We start from the raw sequence: 10,215 nt of genomic DNA, 5'->3' as shown, positions 1-10,215 counted from the left end.
CCGTGTCAGCTCTCAAATTAGCTGCCCCACTGGAGACGGACGGCGATGTGGTGGGTTAAAAATAGCATTTTTCTGTTTTTGTTTGAGTTTAGGATGCACTCATTTTCTCCAGTGGGCTAACTTCTCTAATTACATTTTGCACAGTCTAATAATATTAACAGGCATTTGTATTCCCTGAGCACACAACATCTGACAATCAGAGTTAAAGGAAGGACTCAGCTTTTCTAACAACAAAAGTGCTGGTCTCAGGGACTGATGATGCTGTGAAGGGAAATGCACACGTGGATAATGAAGAGGCAACCGGTTACACAATGCTCTGGAAATAATCGCGCTCAAAGGGGGAGGGCGGGAATTCTCTATGGACCTGTGAACAGGGAGCGAAGCAGCCTGTTAAACTCCTAAAAGGACAGACTTCCCAGCGTCCTCTTTCCAGTTAATGGAGCTTGATGAGAAAAACCAGGAAGGGCGGGCCAGCAAATTCCTGGGTGGTCTCTCAAGTAAGAAAACCCCGAGCAATAACACCGACCCATTTTAAAAGAGCATTTAAAATGAATTTTATTGTCCGAATTTTACAAGTGGTCTTTAGAGGCTTCAAACAAGAACTCTGTTGCAAAACTCTAAGAAATAGGTTGCCCCAAGTCCCCAAAGAAAAGGGAAAAACAATGTGAAAAGGAAACTCGGAAAGATAAGCAAGACTTCAGGATGCTCGGATGTTAGCAGTTACTTCTCATTTACAGAGAGACATCAGGCAATGTACAATCTCCTTCACACGTTAAAGAGTTGACTGTAATCTTTACAAAGCACTCCCAAATCCTCCTGTTTCCATGGTAGAAATGTTAACAGGAAAAAAAAACCCACGGAGAAATCACAATCATCTGTGACTCTATGGCATAAAGGTCTGGCTTGTATGGGAGAGGCAGGAGTAGTCCATTTCGTTTCTCAGGGATGGAATCCAGGGCAAGTTGGGTCCACTTAACATCAGGAACTTTGGGCAGACAGCCAGTGGACACTGGCCAGTCCCGTGTCTCTGAGCTCTCCAGCAGGGAGGGAGAGGAGCCCAGGGCTGCCTGTGTCTCTAGACGGGAGGAACAGCTCGCGGGAGTGATTTCTACAGCAGAGTCCTTTGGATGGCCTCGAAAGGATGCAGGAAATGCTGTGTGTGAACTCCACAGTGTGGCATGCAGGTTCCAAGAGCCCATTTCGTTACAGGCATTGCCCCAAACAAGCAAGGATTAGACTCACGATTTAACATTCACTGTTAGCTTTCCTAATTAAAGACACGGTGAAGTCTTGCTTTGACGAGAAGGATTTATCAATTATTGTAGTCATTTTGAACAAGCTTAAAAAAAGTTCTGCTACATCTTTGAAATCTCAAACAGAAACTATACATGTATATATATAGACTTTTGACCAAAATGTATTTAAAAATGCATACAGGTAAGGTTTTCTTTGGGGAAAATTCAGAAGCCAATTAATGTTAGGGGCCAGGGAGGTATAACAGGTTGATTCTAATTGAGTGGGTTCACTTAAGCCAAACAAAGAGCCCAAGCTCTGAGGAATGTACTGGGGACCATTTCTCCAGGGAAAGAAGGGACAAGATGCAGGATCAGAAGGGTGAGTGGTCTAGCCCTGAAGGTCTCTAGCAGACAGGTGCCGAGGAGAGACGCCTCCCACAGACCACGCAGGGGAGGTGGGCCTTTCCTTAAAGCCCCCCTCTTCAGGCATTTTAGGAAAGGAGGCAAGGAGACACCCTTCCCCACCCCCAAACGAACAGTTAAAAAGAAAAATCTTTATTTCCCTAGGAACCAAACATTTGTCAGGATAACAGGGAGAGCTTGGGTTACCTGAAATCGATCAGCAAGCTGATGGAAGCAGAGGCTGAGGGACCAGGGGGCACTCTGGTCCTGGGCCCAGTTTCTTTGTACATAACAGATAAAGATATTGTGCAAAAAATAAAGACATTCACATTTTAGCAGTTAAACTTTTATTTTACTTTTTAAAATTTTTATTTTTTTGTTTTTCTTTTCTATAAAAGGCAGATAATGATTGTTGATCTGCAATTGTGTTGTGCACTGTCCAACAGGCGCAGAGGGGAAGCTCGGACGCTGAGAACACCTTCCAAGGCATGGAGGGATGCTTCGGGGCACCCACCGAGAGCAGCCTCCCCCCTCCTCTCCCCTCAGCGGCCCCTAGCTCATGTCTATGGTATTGAAGACCCACTCTGTGAACTTCTTCAGCTTGTCCGAGGCATTCTGGGATTCCTCCTGTAGACGCAGGTTGTCCTCTCGCAAGTGCTGCACCTCTGCCTGGAGGTGAGCCTTGTCTTCTTTTTCCTGAAGGAAAAGTCAAGGAGATGTAACCTAGGGTGCCCACCCACCACGCCCAGCTCTCAGGAGAAGCAGCTCCGACTCGCTTTAGGTGACCCCTTCCCATTCCCCAGTCTACTACATTTCCACGCATATGTCTGGTTCGGGCCCAGGTTCAGCTCCCAGAAAGCTCAGCACTACAGGACTAGCTGGGGTGCAATTGTATTAATGTGTACTGTACAGCCCACTTTGAGCTTTAGGACACTGCTTTGGTGGCTGCTGCCTTGATCCAGTCAACACCAAAGAAGCACGACCTTCAGCTCTCCTGGTCTGAAGACCCAGATAACAAGGACTACGTGAGAACCGAGGCCTGGCTGGAGTTTAAGGCTTTCCCTAAGAGGGACCAGGTCTTCTGTATGGCACAATGAAGACCTCTCCCAACATGTGTGCCAAAGGCACCAAAGTCTAAGCTGCCCCCCACACGCACAGAGAAACTGTGCAGGGAAACACCCATGCATGTCTCCCTGGCCTCCCAAGCTCTCCTAATTAAGGGCATGTTGTTCTCAAGCCTGGGCAATCTGTTCTGAGAACATTTACCTTCTTCAGATCTTCTCGAAGCATCTTCAGCATCCCTTCCAACTGGTCCACTTTAGAAGCCAGAGTGGGGGAGGACTCCTTACTGCTGGGAGGAGAGACAAAAGGCCGCGCTGGCAGACGCCTCCAGGGCTGCTGGGGAGGTCCCCCCTTTTTTTGTAAAATGTTTTTCAAGGTCAAATTATTCAGCATGGCTAACCAATGTGCAATTTTTACTTTAAAAAGAGAAAATGGTCATCTTAACAATGAGACAGGTTTGAATGACAGCCAGTCAGTGGCTTCCTTTGATAAAGACATGACATATTCTGACAAGAGTTGGTGACAATGAGTGACAATGGTCTCTTTGGTGGCACAGGAGGTACACAGATCCAACAGTCGCATGGTACAGTTATTCTCAAGGTCTCTTCTAGGAGAGCTACCAGTGCGTGTGCATGCGTGCATGCGTGTGTGCGTGTGTGTTGCACATATAAATATAGCTAAAACAGGATATGTATCAGGGCCACCAACACAGAGCAGTCTCCAGTTCCCAGAAGGCTCTGCCTCTCTGCAGGTCATTGCAGCTACATACAAGGCTCACATCTTACCTAGTCTAAGTATTTTTAAACACTGAAGACATGAGGCAGCATGTTTCAGAAGCCTGTCAGTCCATGTTTACCATCTCAAATTCTGGCCCTAGTTGAGCAACTCTGTTAAGTTAAAGTGCTAATCACACCTTGCTGGCGGAGCACCAAGTGTGTATGGGTGCACCTGAGGACCATGCAGCTAGGTGTTGCCACTCCTAAAACCCAGGGCTGAGGACCAGTCAGAACTTCTCCGTGCCCCTCCCATAGGAATGTGAGCTGGTCTAATCATGTCACATGACCTCAAGACTCACGCACAGAAAGCTGGGTCTTCTGTAGGGAAAATGCAGGGACTCTTTGTAGAGCCAGATGTAACTCTTGGCTGTCTACGTCATGGAACACAAAGTACTCTTCACATACAGTTCAAAAGTCAAAGTTCAAGTTGGAATTGCTGACCAATAATGATCCGTGTTACTGTTCTCTTAATTTTATGTCTGCAGCGGGCTTCAAAAGAAGCCCACAGTTCACTGAGCACAACAAGGCCACCGATGAGGGATATCGATCTCCAAACTCCTCAGACAAAACTAGCAGAAGTTGACAGGGACTGGATGGTACAGGTCAACTGGAACCCCAATGTGGTACCTCAGGCTGGTCAGTTCAGGGCTGGGCTGAAGAACACACATGCAGAACAGAAAGGAAGCTGTGCATGGGGAAACACTTGCTTCTCACAAAGCCCTGCAGGGTGCTGGCCTCCAAGGAGCCCTCTGGAGCCTAACTCTTGTCCACAGTCTTCTGAATGACTCTGAGTGTACTGACAGTATACTAAGGTCTATGTACCCCATCTGCACCTGCTGTCCATCTTCCCTCGTCTTGTGATCCAGAATAATGATCCCTTCCCAGAGAAAGTCAGACTCACACTTCTCTGTGCAGAGCTCATCCCAACGCAGCAGTCCGTCAAACTGGGTATTCTTTTCAGTAGTCTGCCCCTCTGCTCACCCCAGCTGTCCCAGTAAGAGGGACTGTGGCATCTCTCTAATTAACAAGAACTAAGCAGATATCCCTGCAGACTTGCTCAGAAGTCCTCAAGCAGGAGCCCGTTAGAGCAGTGTGGCCACATCAGCCCCACTTTTCCTGTTATTATCTGCTGCTCATCACATCTCATAGATATTTGAATATATATGTAGGTGTGAAATACGTTGGTTTTATTGAGACAGGGTCTCCAAATATAGCCTGGCTGGTCTCTTGTCCCTGCTGCCTCAGCCTCCCGAGTGTGGAATTACAGACATGCACCACCACACCTGGCTTAGATACTTTGATACCTTGGTTCCCAACCACCCCCAGGATGATTTAGGGCAGGAATTTCCAGTTGACGAGACTATTCTACATGGAGGTGTCAGTCTGTGTTCCACAGCTGGCTGCTGGGATGCTGACTAAGAAACACTTCATCCCAGCCCACACCTCAACCACTGGTAACTAAGGAAACAGGAAACTCTGCTCCCACACAGCCCCAGTCTCAAAAGTCCATGACTGAAATTCAGGGCTCTCGTGGTTTCAGTTACTATTGACCTGCCCCAGCTTACAAATGCTCTCAGGCATCCTGCTGACCTGTATTAAACACAGGAGAGCAGAGGCAGAATAACAGGAGCTGAGCAGACATGAGTACAGGAGGTAACTCAGAAAACTCAGAAACCAGACTTGACTGGTTCAACTAACTCCCAAGAGCTCAGGGGCATTTGTGACCAACGGTTTCTCTTACTTTACCTAATAAGCTCCAGGGGCACAGAGGAATTGTGACATTAAATAATGAAGAATATTCATAATTTTCTCCTTAAGCATCAAAACCAGTTTAATTGTATGTACAGTAGTCAGTTATAGAGAGTTCTAACTAAAAAGCCAAGTATCTGCATTGCAGCCGAGCTTCACTCAGCTCATCCACGGGCCTTCCATCTCCTCTTCGTCACATCTGCCACTACCGAGGACGACACCCGGTGCCCGTGGTGCCCTCAGCACTGGGTGACCAACCTGCTGTAGGACTTCATCTGGACCAGGGCGTGCTCCTCCAGCTGGTCGCTGTTGGAGGCCGCACTCAAGGGACGATGGTTTTCATCACTAGCAGCAAAAAACGAGGCTCTCTGGACTGGAAGAGAAGAGAGAAAGCGTCCAGTACAGGGGCCGATCCTGGGCCTAGCTGCAAAGTCTGCCAGCAGTCTACGGGGTGGGCAAGCGTAACCAACACCAGGGCCACCGAACAGTCTCCAACCCCACAGAAGAGACTGTGCGTTTCAATTGAAGGGACAGTAAGTGCCCCTGAAAAGACAGTGGCTGTAAATCCATTTCTAGCCCCCTTACCTGCTTACCAAAGCAGTGTTCTACTCCAGAAAGAGGCCTGTGCCAAATTCTAGACCAAGGCTTTTCGAAAGATATAAATGCCCCAAAGGCTAAAATCAGGTTTCTTGAAACTTTCCCTGAGATGCCTGGCCACTCTGGTGGGGTTTAGCATTGTGTCCACACCAACTGCTTAGACAAATCCCACTTAAAATTTACAAGGAGATTAGTCAGCAAACTGACAAACCAGGTTAGAATTGGGAGGCTCCATGAGAGAAATAAGTGGAACAGTGATGGATGTCTGCTGGCCACGGTGGCTCTATTTCTGAATTCTGTGGCCTAATAACCCCACTGTCACGATAGTCACTTTCAATTCTACTAAAGAGCAAAAACAAAAATTACTCTGCTACTACAACTTTATAAAGAACATTTTAGCATCAAAAAGGTTTAGAAGGATCTTAGAACAAAGTCAGTCTTTACTGAAAAAGGACAGAAGACAGCCTATGTCAACACACATTGCCTTGTGTTTAGTCTCCTTTCTGCAGACAGAGCATCCCAGGGACCACTACATTTACAAGCTATAGAGGTCACATCTGATATAAGACACTCCCAGCCCAGCGTCGCCCACTAGCTCTCAGCTCTCAGCTCTGGGTTCCAGCTGTGTGGTGAAGCATTGTTGCCAGTGTGCCCAGGTGGCACATTGGTCAGATCTGGTCACAATCCTGGCACCGAGTGTGTCGTTAGCAACCTCACTCACCCTCGTAGGCTTTGGCAGCATCTACTAGGTTGGACCAGTCCAAGTCGGCGGCAGTGTCAGGCAGGGGCATTAGGCCAGGGTCAGGGATTGGCTGCCTCTGGCTCTCCTGGATATCGGTGAGGGAGCTGTCCGAGGCAGAGAACTCTCCTACAGAAAGTACAACAGGATAACACTTGTGTCCACAGCAGAAGCACTCAAGAACTTACCCAGTTCCTGTTACCACAATGGATGTGTAAGCCATTTGTTGATGGAATCAGTTTCCAGTCTAGAAGGCCATTAGTGAAACAGACCTGGCTTCCTCTGGTATCTTTCCATATTAAAAATATCCCCCACCATCTCTCTCCCAAGCATGTGAGTCATAAGAAACTGAGTTTCGCACTGAGGTCATTGGTCTGCTGTGGAGAAACTGCCTGTCCTCGGTGGGCCGAGGGGGTAGCTCTAGGGTTCAGCTTCCCTTAACAGTGTCGAAAGACTCATCTCGGGAGAAGAGGCCTGCTCTACTGGAGAACTGGACCGTGGACACAGCCCAGGAATGCTAATACCGACCAGAGGAGCAACAGGGCCGCTTTTGATCTGGGTTACAGGCTGAGCTCTGACCCCAGCTTCTGTGGCTACACTCGGGAGTGGTGAAGGACGGGTGCATCCCTGCCCCCTGTGCTCCGCATCCCAGGAATGGTCATGTAGTTAGGGAGGATGAGAAGCGGATCAGATCACACTGAGAGTGGGAACCTCTCCCTGGAGCCAGGCTGGGAAGGGACTTTCAGTGGGCACTGGCATTATTATTCTCCACCCTGGGGACTCTGGGAATCACCTGAACAACACTTCATCAGCAATGTTACAGCAATCCAACATTCACCTTTTCTCAGGTGAAAGGTTATTCACTGCAAACATTAAACCTGGTAACAGCAGACAATGATTAAAAAAAAAAAAAACAAAAACCCTTGCTTGGAGTACCAGGGGCTACCCTGGGCCACAGGAGGGCATGCTGCTGATGCTCAGGGCTGGGAAGGCAGACAAGTGGAAAGCAGAGAGGTAGGGAAAATAGGAAACCTCGAGGCAGCAGCTGGGATGAAAGCATCATAGTATGTACTCCATGAGGGCACCGCTCAAATGTGCTGTAGCACCAAAGCCCCGGAACACAGAGCTAAGCAAAGCTCACTGCAAAGCAACGTGGCTCCAGAAATCCCCGTTTACAAGGGATCAGTTGTGCCTGTGACGACAGCCTCGTAAGCCAAGGTAATTCAGTGCATGCTTTCCCTTTCAAACTGCGTAAAGAACTATGCGGAAGTGCAGCTGCTGGCTGTTAGTGTACGTAAAAGGAGCAAAATTATGAGTAAAGAGAAGTCAGCAAACCCTGAGGACATTCAATGCTCAGTTGTGTTTAAACCTGATCCCACCAAGGGTATGTAGACGGCACAGATAATTGTGTTTGCCACTTATGACCCTTCTGCCCTTCTGTTGCTGATGCTCCAGTTTCCACATACGGGAAAGGGAACAAAACTACCACCTCCGCCCCCCAAATACATGTCAGGGGTAGACACCAAATGAGGCTGCTGAGGACAGGGAGTCACCACAGGTGCACCTGGCTTCTCTCAGGAGATGGGATGTAAGGGTACATGGCAAGGACATATGTTCCTCCCAGCTCTCTGTGGTCCACTCAGTCTTTACCCACAAGCTGCCTCAGTGGAAACTGTTTCTCTGGACTACAAGCCTCTAGGAGTCAGACCCATTCTGACTTATGATCATGCATGCCCACACATATGGGTCAGGGGTGGCATGTACTTTTCATTGCTTGTGAAGGTTGAAGAAAAGTTCAGGGAGAGAAGAAAGTTTTCAAGGTAGGCAGGATCCTAGGAGTAAAGGGATTCATGAACAGTGACTCTCATATGGGGAGGAAGGGCAACGGTAAGAGCATATGAGTGTTCCACAGAGGGGCTTACCCTAGAGCAATGGTTCTCAACCTGTGGGCTGCTACCCCCTTGGCAAATCTCTATCTCCCAAAATATTTACATTACAATTCACAGCAGTAGCAAAATGAAAGTTATGAAGTAGCAACGAAACAATTTTATGGTTGGGGGGGGTCACCACAACATGAGGAACAGTGTTAAAGGGTCGCAGCGTGAGGAAAGGTGAGAATCACTGTGCTGGAGAGCTTGTGGCAGGAAGCAGTACTTCAAGTGCTGGCTTTGGTTCACTGGGAGTGACTATCTGGGGCAAAGCAAATCTAGACTTGAGCTGTAGGTGGGTGGAGGGAGGAGAAGAAGATGTCATGGTCCCTAAGTAGTGAGAGGGAACCTGGGATGTGCCCGCGCAGGATGGAGAAGTGGGAGAAGGTTCATGAGCGTCAGTGAGGGTTCAAGACAGTGCAGAGCAAACAGGAGGTTCCAGAGGAGGGGAAGAAACACGGGCCTGATACACAGGACTGCTGCGGCAGAGTTCGGAGAAGGGAAGAGTCAGAGGGAAATCTGGTTATAATGGTGTGCACAGCAGAGCATCAGCCATGAGGTCCTGTGCTGTGTGTCTGCGGGACTTAGCCATGGCTTTCAGGTGAGCCCTGGAGTGGACTTGGGCAGAGAGAGAAAGAAAAACACTTACGTCTAAAGTCCCAGAATACGGCTGTTAGTAAAACTGGGATCTAGCTAGGCTACCAAGTGAGCACAGCATATATGACTGCGGGCTAGGATACAGAGGTGCCATGATCCCCAGTTCTTTTCCTGAAGATGCCCTGGGGACTGGCTGGATCAGTAAATGAACGGATGTGGCAGACACTGAGACAGCAGCTGAGGGAAGCAGGGCACACATCTCTATGAAATTATCAATCTCACGTTGGCCGTGTCTGCCCAATGCTATCTCAGCAGTAGGACATCTGCCAGAACACTGATCCCAGCTCTTCTTTCCGGTCAAGTCAACCAGCAGGTCTGGGTACAGTCTAGCAAGCTGTGGTGACCAATGCTGAGATGACCCGTGGTCTGTGATTACAGGAGGAAGGGAACAACTGAAGGCTGGGGTAGAGGTCGGAACTCCTCTACAACTATCCCAAGAAAACGAATGGCTGCCTGCCATCCTGGGCCACGGGCCATCCACAGGCCGCCCGGCTTCAGCTGCAAGCATACTTACCATGCAGTGACTTCATTCCCAATGTGTAAGATGGCCTCCTCAGTGGAAGCGACTTGGGGAGAGACGGGTAGGTGCTGCTGAAGAGGACATCGTTGGGCAGGGCTTGGTCTAGAAGTGAAGCCCTGGAGGCGAAGAAGTGCTCCCTCTGGCCGCTGTAAATGCTCTCATCAGACAGTGTCCTGTGCAAGGCCCGCCGGGAAGTGGGGGTGGGGGGGAACGGAGACTGTGGGGAGGACAGCGCGTGGAACTGGAAAACAGAGGACAGACAGCGGGTGAAGCAGTGAGGTGCTACCTCTGGATCAACTCCATCCAATCTTACATCCTAGGGAGAGACAAATTCAACCCACGTTCAGTAGGAAGCTCAGACCCATGATTTATCAATATTAAGTGCTACTGAATAACAAGATGTTTTTTTGTTTGTTTGTTTGTTTTGAAGATAGGAGGGAGGGTCTTACTATGTAACCCTGGCAGGCATGGAACTCAAGAGATCCACCTGGCTGTTAAAGGTATGCACCAGCACCCTAAGTCTTAAATATAAACTTTATTTGAATCCCAT

At 48.6% G+C, this 10,215-nt stretch overlaps 1 protein-coding gene across 9 annotated transcripts in view; it reads right to left on the bottom strand.

Moving 5' to 3' along the window:
- Positions 1 to 529: 529 nt before the first annotated feature.
- The window catches only part of Sipa1l1 (signal induced proliferation associated 1 like 1), a 300,159-nt gene continuing 290,473 nt past the window's right edge, over positions 530 to 10,215 (bottom strand). For 8 of the 9 annotated variants that reach the window (XM_028877330.1, XM_028877339.1, XM_037210690.1 and 5 more), the window contains 5 exons: positions 9,660 to 9,906; positions 6,543 to 6,689; positions 5,483 to 5,597; positions 2,904 to 2,988; positions 530 to 2,333 (listed from right to left, as the gene is read on the bottom strand). In XM_028877330.1, coding sequence (XP_028733163.1) covers positions 2,190 to 2,333; positions 2,904 to 2,988; positions 5,483 to 5,597; positions 6,543 to 6,689; positions 9,660 to 9,906 — 738 coding nt within the window. In that variant the 3' untranslated portion in view covers positions 530 to 2,189. The remainder of the gene's footprint in view (positions 2,334 to 2,903; positions 2,989 to 5,482; positions 5,598 to 6,542; positions 6,690 to 9,659; positions 9,907 to 10,215) is intronic. The other variant, XM_037210693.1, reaches the window with a different exon arrangement.

This window comes from Peromyscus leucopus, chromosome 14 (genome assembly GCF_004664715.2).
Source record: "Peromyscus leucopus breed LL Stock chromosome 14, UCI_PerLeu_2.1, whole genome shotgun sequence".
NCBI lineage: Eukaryota > Metazoa > Chordata > Mammalia > Rodentia > Cricetidae > Peromyscus > Peromyscus leucopus.
This window is presented reverse-complemented; position numbering and strand designations above follow the sequence as displayed.